Below are 15410 nucleotides of genomic sequence, written 5' to 3'. Positions count from 1 at the left end.
TTGGGATACCGAGACCTCAGAGAAGGCATGAGGGATATTGAGTGCCCTGTCTCTCTCTTGTAACTTGAAAGACTTGGTATATATGGAAAAGGGGAAATAGATATTCAGACTCTTGCCCATCCTATGGACAAGGCATCTACAGGATGAGTTGCTGCCTTCTTTACCCTGTTGTAGAGCTCTGGCTTGTTTTACTTCTGGGGGAATTCTGCGCCACTGCACACGAGCAGAATTCATGTGCTGCACAGAATTCTTTTTCTCAGTAGAAAATACATTCTGCTAAGAAGTGCTGCAGTTATGTCTTTTGCCCACCAGGGGGCCACTGTGATGCCAGAACAGAGAGCAGCAGCTCCCAGGTGGGAGCAGCCCCAGCTGCAGATAGGGAAGAGAAGAGGCTGCATTCCTCACAGTGCCCTGTCTGTGGGGCCAAGTCAGGAGGCATGGGATATGGGGGGACAGACAGCATGGGGCACATGGAGCTGCTGAGGAGTTAAAGACTGGAGTTCAGAAGGGCTAGTTGGGGGGACATTTTGGGATGGAGCTCAATGGATGTGCAGGGACACATGGGAATTGGCAGAGGAGGGGTGCAGGCCCCCATAGGGAGGTAGTTGCTGAGTGTGGGGCATAGGGCCGGATGGGGTAGGTGGGTGCAGGGACACATGAGGGGAGGGGGCTGGCTGAGTGAGAGTGCAGGGACACATGGGGATGGGGAGGAGGGGTGCAGAGACGTGTGAATGGGGGAAGAGGGGTGTCTGAGTGGGGTGCAGGGACACATGGGGACAGGGGCAGATGTGCCTGACTGTGAGAGGCTAGGGGTCAGCCAGGGTCTGCATGGGGAAGGCTTCCTAACAATCTCCCACCCACAACCCAACAATTCTCCAAGTTAACACTCAGGCTCTTTCCCAGCAATTACTTCCCTCTCCCTCAGCTTCTCTGTTACTCCTGACTCCCCCCAAGTCTTTGCACTGCTTTTGAAGGATGCAGGAAATACATTTCTGTATTGTAGTTTAAATTAATTATTACTCAAAGTTCTGTATTAATATGCCTAGTAAGGAATCTATTTGTCCAAAAAAGATTCAGGAAATGTGTTTGTTTGTGTGTGTGTGTGTATGTCTGTATTGTTACAGACATACTTACTGACAGGTATTTTTAAACAAATTACCAAAATAATTAAAACTGGCTTGATTGTATTGTATTATTTTCATGAGTAAAATATGCAGAATTTTAAAATATTGTGAGTAGAATTCCCCCAGGAATATTGTTTAAGCAGCAAACAGGTCAAATTTTGGAACCCGTCAGTGGCTGTAGATTCTTAAAAATACTGATTGGGCCAGATCACATTTGCTATGTGAATCAGTTCTGAGCCAGTTGACCTGGATATTGAGTGTCTCTACCAGATGTATGGCTTTGGTAGTGCTGCTGACTTACCAACAGATCAACAATTTGCAGATCCAGTCTGTGCCACTTTTAAACTTGTCTAGCTCATAAATCTTGGGCTGAGAGGTTGTTCAGGTTGCACACAGAGCATTTAGACTGGACTCCATGACGAACCCATAGTGAATAACATCAATAGAAATTGTGCTGTGAGGAATCAAGCAGCCTAACAATTCCCTGACATGATGCGATGATAGATGGAACTGTTGCGGTCTCTAAGGATGAATGAGTGAAGAAGTGTTCTGAAATGAAGTCTCTCAGTACTGAACCAGTTAGTATATCTACAGCAGTCTCAAAGCAGAGAATGTCCAATACTGTTGGATGAGAGGATCTGAAGGTGGTGGTCTTGTAAACTACTGTAGGCATTCTTGATGTGACTGAACCTTCCCTTTTGTTGTCTTGAAATGGGCTACCAAATGAGAGAGAGGCCAGTCTATCCTACAAACTTTTGCCAGCGAAAGCTGTCTCATGGATGTAATGAGGGCTGATTTTTTGATGGACATGATTGTGCCAGCAAAAGCCCCTACAGTGGACACAGTTCAGACTGGCAAAACTTCACTTCTGCTTGTTTCAGTAGGGGACGGAGCCTGGAATAAACTATGCCAGCAAAATGAAGTTTTACTGGTATAAACTGCATACACACTAGATGTGCATTGCCAGTCTAGCATACCTATACCAGCAAAGTGCATCTACTGTAGATCTGGTCATAATGCTGGGGGGAATGGATGTGCAGAGAGCTCTTATCCATGTCTATCATAAATCCCAGACTGACCATACTTCCAAAGAAGGGGTTGCCTGAATGTTGCTTTCCCTATGAGCTGCTGTCACAACAACTAAAGTCTTTCAATATACTCACTGTGCTGAGACGAGACCAAAACGAGAGGGAGGAGTATTGGAAATGACCCTTCCCATGGGCAAAACAAAGACCTCTGAGTGTATTCTAGAATATATATGTGAAGGTGCGCATCTTCTAATATGTAGACATTTGAAATTTGCCCAAACTACCCTGGATCAGAGGGATTATACTTCATATTTTTTGTCATGGGTGAAGTGACTTAGCCCCTTAAGGTCTAGGACTGGATAATTTGGCACCGATCTTCTGCTGACTGTAGATAGGATAGACTCTGAGGAACATGAGGTTTCTGCATCTTTTGGAAGATGAGTAAGAGGACAGAACTAGGTTTTGGAAAGAGAAAGAAGAGAGGACCCACTGAAGAGTATGAAAAAAAAAAAATTGAAATTAAATGTAGCCATTTGTTTGTTATGGATAGGATACAGCAGGGGTCGGCAACCTTTCAAAAGTGGTGTGCCGAGTCTTCATTTATTCACTCTAATTTAAGGTTTTGTGTGCCAGTGATAAATTTTAATGTTTTTAGAAGGTATCTTTCTACAAGTCTATAATATATAACTAAACTATTGTTGTATATAAAGTAAACAAGGTTTTTAAAATATTTAAGAAGCTTCATTTTAAAATTAAATTAAAATGCAGAGTCCCCCGGACCGGTGGCCAGGATCCCGGCAGTGTGAGTGCCACTGAAAATCAGCTTGCGTGCCGCCTATATGTGTGACAGATATATTACTTTGGAAGTTGGCCTTGAGATATCTGGAAAACTGGAGCCTGGATGAAATCCAGGAAAGTCAGTTCCTAGAAGATTTAGCCAAGGAGGTCCCAGTTTTTTTGGCTTATCTGAAGAAAGAAACGTATTAGGATCAGCCATGTCTTTCATGTTCTGTCCCAGGGTATCCCTTCAAAGAAAAGGGCCACAAAATGGATGTTGAGTCAGCAGTTCATGATCTCTGCTGGAAGTGGCTGGCCCTAATGATGCATACCACTACCAGATTCAGGATCTTAAACTGAGTCCCTGGCAGCATTGTAAGGCAAATGTGAGGTGCTGTTTTTAAAAACTTTCTAGGCAGTCAGGATTGAATTTCCAGGTTTCTGAAGAGGTACTGAATCCATTTTGCTTTCAGAGGAAACACACAAGGAGAAAGCATTGATGTGCATATGAAAATGTAAGTGACAATTCATGCTGTTTTCTTAAGGTAGACTTCAGTTCTCTGGCCTCAGGTTTTGAGAGGCAAACTCTGGTCTCTTACTGGAAAAGAGGAGAACATTTCTCAGATTGACCGACCATTGGGTCAATCTTTGGGGAGGACTGCCGCTGTTCTGTTGTATCTGAGAGGATGTTGTAGAGCTTGTCATAAGTAGGAGAGATGGAAAAATAAGGATCTAGATGCTTCCATGTCTCTATCTTCGAGTTCATAGGAGGGGAAAGAGTTAATCCTTTAAGTCTTGTTAAGAAAGTATTCTTTCCTGTCCTTCTGTGAATCTTTGTTCCGGCAGTTCCTATCAGTCGCTGGAGTGTTAGTAATGGGCTTATTAAGGTTTGGGCCTTTGCTTCAACCTAGGTTGTCAGAATTGAAATGTCTGAGGTCTGGTCCTTCTGGGGAGTAAGGGCATGTCTACACTTAAAACACTGCATTAGCACAGCTGCACCACTAGCACTTTAATGAAGACTCTATGCTTACGGGAAAGAGCTCTCCCATTGGCATAGTTAATCCACCTCTGTGACAGATGGTAATCCATGTTGGTGGGAGAAGCTGTCTCGCCAACATTGTGCTGTCTGCACCGGCAACTAAGTCGGTATGTCGCTCAGGGATGTGGATTATTCATATCCCTGAGTGATGTAGTTGTACTGAAGTAAATCTGTAGCATAGACCTGCCCTAAGAGACTTCCTCTTCCTCTGGGTGGGAAGTCCTTACATCTTGAGTTCTTCCTTTTTTGGACACTTACTTAGTGATTGGATTGGGAAACAGAGGAGGAGCCAAAGTACAAAGAAAGACAACAAGCATCCTTTCATGGAGGATGGTGCAGAATGCTGGATAACCTGACCCACTGAAGATAGGGTTTCTGTGTAAATCCACCTCCAGAAAATATTCCTCACTACTTGAAAAATCTCCTTCGTAGGGACCTCCGTTGACAGTATTTTGAAGTGAAGTGGATCTGAAGCTCTGAGTAATATGGTGGTACTCCATCCTTGGTGTGGGATACTGCCCTGAACTAGGGGTGGGGAACCACTAAAGGTTCTGTGGGTGCTCCAGGGTCCCAGGTCAGAAGGCTCTTTAGAGTACTGGTCTCGGTGAGGGAAAAACTTGTGGCACCACCAAGAAGTGTAGTGGGTGCTTTGGAAGAGTTATTTGTGGGAGCCCTAAGTAGAGATGGACTTCTGAATCATACCTTTGGGACATCTTGTGGAATACACCACCTGGCCTGAGAAGCGAGAGGGATCTGGAGCCTGATCTCTTAATGTTGACTACTCTTTGGGGTGCTAGGAGAAGGCATGTGTTCACCTGAAACCAAGCAAAAAGGAGTTGTAGCTTACTGTCCCTTGCATGGGTGTTGCTGTAAGACGCCCTTTTGTTTGCCCTGGGAGGGGGAAGAGACTCCGAACTTGGGCTTACTCCATTGCAGGAGGGTGAAACAAGAGTCCTGCAATTACAGCATCATGAGCCTGCGGCTGAAGGAATTTGAGTACAGTTGCACCTGTGTTTCCTATCAGTTGACAGCTTCATAATGAGACCAATGACATCTTAAAATATGGCAAAAGACTACCCGAACAAGGTATGGAAGCCAGCTTGTAGAGGGCATAGGTCTGAGAGGGAGAAAAAGTATTGGAAGCCAGTGATAGATAGATGCTTACCTGACAAATTAGAACAGCAAAGGGAACCCCATTGATCTAGATTTTTGAACCTGTATGAGCAGAAATCTTTCTTCAACTCTTTGTAGCTTTCCACCTTGACTATTGTAAGTCCCTTTTTTTTATTGTTCTAAATCCATATTCTTGAAATCCTTCAAGAGGTCTGGAATGCTGCAAGCTATTCTCTTGCCCCTGGTAGTAAAACCGTATTGTCTTGTTTCCTTTACTGGTTTTCTTTTTGTTTTAGAAATTCAAATTTGCTTTCCTGGCTGCAAATTCTTGATGAACTCTTAACTATCTCTCTTATCTAACTTCCATCATCTGCTCTTTAACCTTCTTTACTTTCCATATTATGGTTGTCTGTTTCCTGGGATTTACCTCCCTCTTTAAATGTAATGTGACTGTAAAGCAGTAGTCTGATATGATATGAGTCAATTTAAAAAATATTGTGTAGCATTCAGATCACCAAAAAACTTTCGGAAGTGTGGCCCTGAAACTGTTAAATATAGGCTTGGGATGCTTTTACCCAGTCCTGTTTGTATATGAGAAATTGGACTTGCAACCAAAAACTCAATGATCTATTTTTGTAAGACTGCACTGATCAGGAGACAATGAATTTGTTTTGTATCAAATACATACTAATATGCTTAGTGACAGGGAAAAGTACCATACTTTGCTATATCATTTCCTCATTCTCACATGCACTTTCCTAATCTGGATTTGCCAGAAGAGAGATTTCTGGGTCCAAAGGTGGGAGCCTATCGTCCCTCTCCCTCAAAAGTCAATTGCAACACATGCTTGTGGTGTCAGCAAAAGAATGTTTTGGTTGTAAATACTAATTTAGTCAGATTGGTTTTATGGCTATTCAAGGCATTAGTTTAAAGTTTTCATTTGGTATTTTACAAACATGAAAAAGGTATGTATGATAAGAGAAAGTTAGCAACAACCTTTTCAGTGTTTTGTTTGTGTGCTGAAACCTGACAAACTGGCAGGACTAGAAATAGCTTCACAGATGGTACTTGGCAATATATCAAGCAGCTCTCCTCTCGCGCGCTCTTTACCCTGTCTGTCAATTTCATTATCCAATGGCTGCTTAGAGATGACGAAATGGCAAGCATGAATTCAGCTCACAGGAGGCTGCGAGGTCAGACGTCAGTACTGCACTACGCACGGCTGAGTCAGTGACTGTGAGAAAATGAATTGAATTAATATCTAGGGGGGCTTGCGTCTCTGAACACTTAATGGACTGAATAGCTGCAAGAGGATTGTCAATCTTGAGGGAGAGAGGAAAATAGAAGAAAAAAGTAGGACTGGCTAATGGTGCAGTGGGCTACTGAGGAGATGATGGAAATATCAAATATGCTGAACTTAGCAAGTAATGCCAAAGGATGCTGAGCTGGCTTCTAGAGCTGCTTTCTTGGAAGGAGCAGAATTCTTTTGTACTCTGATTTCAAAATTATTTCAATGTTTTTGTATTTCTTCCCTGGTGTATACAACAGGAAGGTGCGTAACCATTGATAATGGGATAATCTGTGAGCAATACATAACAGGACGGACAGTACAGAGATGGAGATGCACTGTCCTTTGTGTATCCTGGTCAATTTAAATGAGCAGACTTGCAAGTGTGTGTGAGACTATTTTGTTACTTCTAAGATAAGTCACTATAATAAAAGCAGAGAGGATTTTCTCTTTTCAAAAAAGCCTTACAAAAATGCTGTGGTAACTTTGTGTTTAAAGATTGGCCTCCCTTTTCTGAAAGTGTTGATTACATGAATACAGTCACAATTCCGTGCAAGAGGTTAGCTATACATTAATATGTTAGGAAATTTTTTTAAATAAAAGCCTTAGAGAATATAGCAAGAAGAGAAATTGTATTAAAGTTGGTTTTGTTATTGGCTCACTGTAATTGAACTGATGGTAAATTTTTGCTGATCATAGACATCAATATACTATGATTCTATTTAAGTGATACAACAAATTGCTGGTAAACCATTACATTTTATACGATGTCCATTAGAGTGTGGATTAGCTTGGCAATTTGAAATCTATGGCACTTGCTTTGATGATAAAATTAATCCTTCCTTAATTGTTTGGTATCTATCAAATGAATAAAATTTTATTCTGAAAGGGTAAAATTTTTCTTTCACAATTGCATCCAGGTTTTAAATTGGAATAGGACTTTTCGCATTTATAAAAATAATCAACTCTTGCCTGACTGCAGAAATACAAAATATACACATCATGACACTTTGACAAACCTGCCATTTTGACAAATTTTACGCTTTTCTTCCATCCAACTCCATTATCTAGTTTTCTGTGTTTAAGTAAAGCTTTGAGCATGTTAAGTTTTTTGTTTGTAATGCAATTGCTTTTAAAGCACTTTAAAATATTTTATATATTTTAATAATTTCTAGAGGCACATTCAGTAGTGTAGTAGAGAGTAGGTACTGGTAAACTGAGTTTACCTACTTCTCATTTGGGGAATATGTTGTTTAGGTTAGCTTACCCACTTCTTTTTTTACCACTACACTATGGGGCAAAACATTCTAATCCAGTGATAGAAGGAAAAATAAATACTCCAGGTAGGCTGGCCCAAAAGTTTTGGATGAGTGCACCAGTATTGTCACAACATTCCTTTTTTTTTTTTTTTTACTTCACTAGTTCTGAAAACAGTAAAACAGACTATGCTGCTGCTTTATGTTGGCAACTTTAAAAAGCCAAATTCGTTTTATCGCCTTCTATAATGACGTTGTACACCTCATTTTCAGTATTGGGTCAATATAATTTTGATTTGGATCAAAACTGACTATGCAACAGTTGATTTCAAAATGTTAACTTTATTTAAAAATCAAAATAAAGAGAATCTACATTCCAAATTATGCTTTTAAAATTTGCTCTGTTCCTCTACTGTGACCCAAACATGCAAAACTACCAAATCTAATTACTTTTTTAAATCGTTTATTGATTATATTCAAAGGTGGGTTTTTTTTGTTTGTCTGTTTGTTTTTTGAGAGAGAGGAGTTCACAGGTGATTGTTGAATAAAAAAAGCACTTTCAGGTCTCTGAACTGAAAGTTCCCAGTTGCAAACCCTCCAAGAGTTTAGAATGAAAGAGAGATGTGCAGTTAAAATGGTTCATCTGGACACTTGCTACAGTGTGATAAGCAAAACACCATAGCTTTCTTGAAGATTGAAATTACAGATTAATGCAGTGTGACAGCTGAGTACTGTAGAGTAATAATTATTGTGGGTGTATTAGCTGTCAGTGACCGGTCACTGGTGTAGCCGCACTGGTGCAACTGCTTAGTGTAGACATGCCACGTGGCTATAAATTTTATTTATGTCGGCATGGCTTATCCTTGCTTGAAAGTGGGATAGGCCCTTCTGGTGCAAATCAGTTTTTCACCAGTGCAGCTCACTTACACTAGGAGTTTGCTGTGACAGAGATGTATCAGTGTAGCTCTACTGCTGTAAAAATCCCCAGTGTAGACCCCTAGGGCTTGTCTGCAGCAGTGCAGCTATGCTGGTGATTATAGTCTCAATGTGGACAAAGCCTAAGATTTGATTCACAAAATATACTACAGTGCATTTGCTAGTACGCTTGGTAGTGTTATCATTTAAACTACACCACAGTGGTAAAATTAATACAATGCATTTTGTGATGCATTATTTTTGTTGTTGTTTTTGTGCACTTACGAACGAGTGTAAATCGTTAACTAAACCAGTCTCCCAGTGTTTGGTGTGAAACAGAGAGATTCTGCTGCATACATACGTTCAATAAGGATACAAATAGCAATTTTTTAAAACTTTTTTTTTTTTTTAGTTTGAGATGATGATCACTTTCTGTATATTAAGATTTTTGCTTAACCAGACTTTAAAAAAAAAATGTTTCTGATGGTTTTGGTATTTTAAATTATTTGTGTTACTATTTAACACCTTTTACTGCTAAAACAATTTTACAAATCAAAATAATCACTGAATCACAAGTTATCCGGTTTGTTTTTTCTATTTCACTCAGCTTCACTTTCCAGAGGCTCTGAGACTAGCCTCATGCTGCAATGTTCTGGCTCACAATGTTGCAGGGCAAAGTTCAGTAAACTCTCTTAACTGACATTTATTTTTCTCCTAAATCTAACATATTAGGGTTTTTACCACTCTTTTCATTTATATAGCCCAAAATTTGGGGGTTAGCTTCTTGTCCCTTTTAACTGTCTTGCTTACTGCTGAATATGCCTGTGTTTCAGTAATAGTATTCTATTTTGTAGTGTATGTGTTCAGATGAATAGAACTTTAAATGTTGCCAGGTATATTAACTGCTCAAGTAAATGTATTTTCTGAATTTGGATATGATTCAACAGTAACATTGACATTCAAGTGGCTGTAATTAAGATAAGTGTTCATGTTTCAAGTGGTGCTGTTTCAATCAGTCTGGCTTGCGTACTTAAGTCTTACATTTATAGAGTACCTAGCAGCCAGAAGAACAGGATTCTACATGTGAGAGTCTAATCTGTGTGTGCATTAAAAATGGAAACGAGAAACCTTCAGCAGCCTATTATAGAGGAGGAGTGAATGAACAGCAATTCCAGCTCAAACTATGTGGAGAATGTAGGTGGAATGCGAACATTGGGCCTGGAATCTTATCCTTTGTGACTCCCTTCTTCTGGCATAAAGTGCCTTGGTACCTTTTAAAAGATCAGAGTACTGAAGGTCTTGGTTTTTACAACTTGTCCAGGAGAAGGCATTTCCAGTAACATAATGAGTGCTGTCTCTTTCGTTGGGTGTTTATTCAGGACTGACAAAGAGGAAAATACATGGCCTATTGAGTCACCAACACTACTTCCTGTAGCATTGATTTTCCTTAGAGATTTCCCATTGAAAGATTAACCAGGGTCAACCTTGCTTTGCTGTGAGCTCCAAGAACATTGCCTGGGAAGTGGCGGTGGCTGTAGATATCTTGATTTGTTTTTTTGAAGGACTTTGCCTCAACCTGAAAGATTGGGCCTTCGTGTACAAAGGAATTTTAATTCTAGAGAATATAGTAAAATCTATAAAGTCCTTCCTTGAAGAATGGACTTTTCCATTGGCTCATGTCTCTAGAGTGCCAAAGCATGTAATCTGCAGGTACCCTGTTATAGTCTTATATGTATTGTCTCATGTGTCAGTAGTGCATTTTCTTTGTCTAAAGAAATTTATGTATTTGGAGACCATTATCCAAAAAGAAACATGTCATGATGAATACTGTTACTATGAAATGAGGCACCTTTCACCACATGGTTAAAACTAGGGGGGAGGGATAGCTCAGTGGTTTGAGCATTGGCCCGCTCAAATAATATATGGAGATATACCTATCTCATAGAACTGGAAGGGACCTTGAAAGGTCATCAAGTCCAGTCCCCTGCCTTCACTAGCAGGACCAGTTTTTTTTGCCCCAGATCCCTAAATGGCCCCCTCAAGGATTGAACTCTCAACCCTGGGTTTAGCAGGCCAATGCTCAAACCACTGAGCTATCCCTCCCCCCGGTTGTAGCCTGTCACTTTTAATTTTTGAAAATATTTCATAGTCTTCCAGGGAAAGTAGTTGAGTTTATAAATGCAAATACTTAGAAGAAAAATAAGGCATTTGCAGATGTTCCCTCCCAAAATCTTCATGGAATCTAAGGGGTGGGGTTACAGATTCTTGTTTGCAACTTCTGCCGCAAGTCTCATTTTCTTTTGAAGGCCCATTCTTATTTTACTTTCATAATGGGAGAGGCAAATACAAGAAGATATGTTTACAGTCCTTAAGTTTTGACATTCTAGAATACAAATTTATTTTATTACTTATTTTTAAAGTAGGCACTAAGTGTCTTCTAAAAGCATCATTTGTTAATGAATCCATTTAGAGCCTGTTCATTTTGAAATGTGCATCTAATCCTTGCTACTCTCTAAAAATCAAGACTTGCCATTTTTTACCTTATTCAGTAACCTCTTAGCCAACTTTACATCCAGAAAATGTGTCTTCTTATTGCCGCATATTTTAAACTTGGCAGAAAATGGTACTGCAGTAGTTTCTCCGCACCAATTTTTTGCCTCACTGGTAGAAACTTTTCCCTCATGGTCTGCATCCAAGTAGGGTGTGGAGAAACTTTAGACCTCTTAAATTCTTTTTAAGATGTAGATTTTTAGGATTTTCTTGGATGTCTCTTAACTAGCATTAACCAACTCCTCCTCTTGGAGAGTCACTATCCTTTTTTTAGTTTGGTGGGGTCTAGCATCAAGATTAAGCAGTGATGGCTTGAGGCTTATCATTCTGTTGTGTTTAGGCTCTTATGTTGCACCCATCACTGAAGGGGAAACATCTGTTATGTGCTGGCTACTTACCTTTTGAGTGGTCTTTGAGTCTCATCTCCACTTGGATAACTTCTAATCAACCTTTTAAAAATATTTCAGAAACTGGCTTGTCAAGTTTGTGCCTCTAATTATAGTGGAGTGCACTGTCTAGCTTGGTAGTTTTTAACTGGATCATAATTCCTACCACCTTTTCTGGTGAGGATTGTTCTTGAATCTCTCTGCTTTTCTCAAGCAGTCCTTTCTTTAAGCTCTCTTGGTTGAGAGTACGGTTGTTTGTGGGATTTACAAGCTGGCAAGTGAGTGAGTAATTCAAGCCCCATCTCTTGGACACAAACAAGTAGGAAAGAGTGATTTTCTTTATCTGATGTTGGCCTCCTAGGCTGATTCTTTATGCCTCAGTAATTCAGTACTTAATTTTTAGAACGTGGCTTGCATTCTATTATCGGATACGAAATCCTATAATTCATGTCTATATTGATAGTCTTCCTAGAACTCTCAACTAAGTCAAGAGTGCAAAAAAGAAACTATGTGGAATCACTCCCGTGCCAAGGTGTCGCAGTAGTAATCTAAAAATTTGATGCATTCAAAGTGCCATAAATTAATTTAAGATTAAGAATATTATTAGGTAATTTTAGCTACCCTCTGGAATTATGGAGCTTGAAATCCAGTTCTTAGTACAAAAATATTTTCACATGTATAAGTAAAACTTTGTTTAAATGCTAAATGTGCCAGTATTAAGAAAACACATTCTGTTTATTTAAACAAAGAAATGTAACACATGACTTTTTATATTGTTTAAATCTTTGATCTTATGCAGTCAAATTAAAATATTTTAAAACAAATTTCCTTGTCTGTTACTAGCACTGTAGATTTTTAAATAACTTCTCAGCTTTAAGAAAGTAGCTTACTATTTTGCTTACTGGGTTGCTGTGATTTATGGGTTTTCATTTTTCTATTTCTCTCAGTTTTGGATATCAAAAATTCAAATCATTTTCAGGTTCTCTTCGGTTGCTAGCATGAGGCTGAACATGGCAGGGGAATGTTTACTTCAGGGGAAAAATTAAATTTTAAAATATTATGGCAATGTTTGTTAGTCTTACATTTTATAACAGCTTTTCTTTACAAAACTCAATTTTTTGGGGCTAAACTTGACCCTTTTTAATTTCATGGTTTTTCTTTTGAAGGTGCATTATGTTATTTTCTTTTGTTCATATATTTTGTTGAAGTAATCAAAATATTTTGTTTTGACTTTAAAATGTGCTTCACTTGTAATGGTTGGTTTATCGGAGCTCTGCAAGGGATTCTGTGAAATCAGGTTTTACAAACGAGGAAGTGATCAGTAGCATTTTTCTATAGGTTGATTTGCAGTGATATGAGAGTAATTGTTTGATTCTCTAAACGATACTGCATAGATACAGAAATATGTGAATGATATAGCAATGAACTGTAGGTAAATAAAATTAATCTAGTTTTGTGTATCTTGAGTATAAAATATTTAAAATAATTTTATATAGAAACATACTGGATTATTTTTCAAAATCTGAATGGTCTTACAAGTTGCTCTAAGATTGTTGAATGCTGAATAGATTGTTTTTGTTTTTTTGTTTTTAGTACACCATCTCGTGTTGCTAAAGGAGTAGACAATACCAGAATGAGCCTTCATGGTGCTAGTGGTGGACATGAGAGATCACGAGACAGACGCAGGTCAAGTGACAGATCACGAGACTCATCCCATGAAAGATCAGAGTCTCAACTCACTCCATGTATCAGGAATGTAACTTCACCAACAAGACAACACCATGGTGGTATGTTGGAGATTAATTTGTGTTCCAAAAACTTAATCTTTTAATCTAATCTTTTTTTTCTTTGTGTAGAGCAGACTAAGGAAAATTTTTCTTACAAGCGATGTCAGAATTATGATATATACATGCTCAAATTCCTCAGACTAGGAAAATGCCTCTCATGGACTAGAAAGTAATACACCTCTACCCTGATATAACGCTGTCGTCGGGAGCCAAAAAATCTTAACGCGTTATAGGTGAAACTGCGTTATGTTGAACTTGTTTTCATTCGCTGGAGCGTGCAGCCCCCCCCCCCCCCCCGGAGCGCTGCTTTACTGCGTTATATCCGAATTCGTGTTCTATCGGGTCGCGTTATATCAGAGTAGAGGTGTAGTAATTTTAGTCCAAAACTCATGTTTTCTACTTAGGCATACTGTGTTGCTGATTCATGTTTGGCCTGTGGTTCCTGTTTTGATATGATGCCCTAGTACGTAGGATCTGCACTATTCTGTTGAGTCATAATAACCAGAGAACTCTGCTGAAGCCCGGAGTTGGTTAATAAATATGTTTTCCCCTACTGTAGCACCTTAAATATTTGAAGGCAGGGAGAGTGTCTGGTAAATACTTCCATTAAAAAAACAAAACAAAAAACATTATCTTGTTTTGTAAATTGGTGAACTCTTTGAGGTATAAAGTATTAAACTCTGGAGACTCTGTGATATAGTTGGCTTTTTTTAAAAACAAAAACTCAGCCTCTCCATACCTTTTAAAGACAGGCTCCCTGCCTTCTGGGATGTGACATAGGAGAAGGAGCTGGTGTACCAGATGGAAACGGACATCGTGGGATGAACAAAATGCTAAATGTTTCTTTGAGTCTGGCATTTGGAGCTCCTGCCACATGTTGGCACAGCTGATGAAATATAGCCAGAATGACTTGTTGGTCATGATTAGCTCTCATGTCATGTCAGTAATAGAAACATAATGTCAAACAGCTGGATTTTTATAGGATCTCAAATTTACACACGAAATCTTACTTGATTCTAGCTCTGAAGTAAACTGCATTTTTCCAGTTCCAAAAGCAAGCTCGGAAATGAGCATCCCTACCTTGCTGTTTGTGGGGTGTTTAACAATCCAGTGTTACTAAAGTTTGTGCATTAACATTTTAAGGCAATAGTGGAACTGTTGCAATACTGGGCAAAGCGGACTGTTGAGCTGGACTAACTTACTCCTAAATTCTGAACACGCTTTCTTTCTGAAGAGCACAAGAAGCATTGCTTCACCTGGCTACTATAGGGTTGAGAATGAAAGTGAAGGTTTATGTTCACATTTTCATTTTTTGTTCCAGTGAAGCCATTGTTACACCGTTGAGAACTATTTTCTATGAGATAACAGTAGATTGCTACTTATAAATAAAATCTGGTCTCTGGGATAATCCTCACTAGCAGAATGAGAAAAGTTAAATGGTGTTGGTGGAAGGACTGCTGTAATTTTTTTCCCTTCAAAATGAGCCTCCATAGTACTAGTGGTAGACATGAGAGATCAAGAGTCAGATGCAGGTCAAGTCACAGATCATGAAAGGGCAGAGACTCAACTCACTCACATGTTTTTATATTTAATAAAGGTGACTTTTTAAAGGCTTTTAAATACTTTCTGCAATTACTGGGCTGTATTTTCCTTTGCTGCACTGAGTATGATTTCAGAAATAGGTGACTGCTTATAGAGATGCTCACTCCATGTGGTGATTACTAGAGAGTAGCTGTTCAACCATCTGTTTAGCTGTGACACCGAGTACCTTTCCCAGACTCGAAAGCTTGTCTCTCTCAGCAACAAAGTTGGTCCAATAAAAGATATTACTTCACCCACCTTGTCTATCCAGAATTGAGGCAGTTGAGAACAATTCTTAACTCCCCAAATCCAACAGGTGCCAATGTCCTCTTCAGCAGTGTTCCATTCATTGTCAATTATAGGAATATTACCTGCCTCCCAGAACTTGAAGGATGCAAAGTCGTCTGACTCTTTGCTTTTGACAAAAGCAATCAGTTTTCTAAGTGCTACTTTAGGAACAATCCTGACCTCTTCTAACATGCAATTTTCTGTTAGTTGCCAAGAAATGCAGTGTTTGATTTAAAAAAAACCAAACTTTCATTTCTTTTTCAGTTGGAAACAGATGA

At 39.2% G+C, this 15410-nt stretch overlaps 1 protein-coding gene across 3 annotated transcripts in view; it reads left to right on the top strand.

Annotated features, from left to right (window-relative positions):
• Positions 1-15410, top strand: part of BTBD10 (BTB domain containing 10) — a 50001-nt gene that overhangs the window by 20452 nt on the left and 14139 nt on the right. For all 3 annotated transcript variants that reach the window (XM_026651418.1, XM_026651415.1, XM_026651417.1), the window contains one exon: positions 13070-13263. In XM_026651418.1, coding sequence (XP_026507203.1) covers positions 13110-13263 — 154 coding nt within the window. In that variant the 5' untranslated portion in view covers positions 13070-13109. The remainder of the gene's footprint in view (positions 1-13069; positions 13264-15410) is intronic.

Source organism: Terrapene carolina, unplaced genomic scaffold, assembly GCF_002925995.2.
Source record: "Terrapene carolina triunguis isolate 2854851 unplaced genomic scaffold, T_m_triunguis-2.0 Scaffold96, whole genome shotgun sequence".
Lineage (NCBI taxonomy): Eukaryota > Metazoa > Chordata > Testudines > Emydidae > Terrapene > Terrapene triunguis.
Note: the sequence above shows the minus strand (reverse complement) of the source record. Positions and strands in the feature narration are given on the sequence as shown.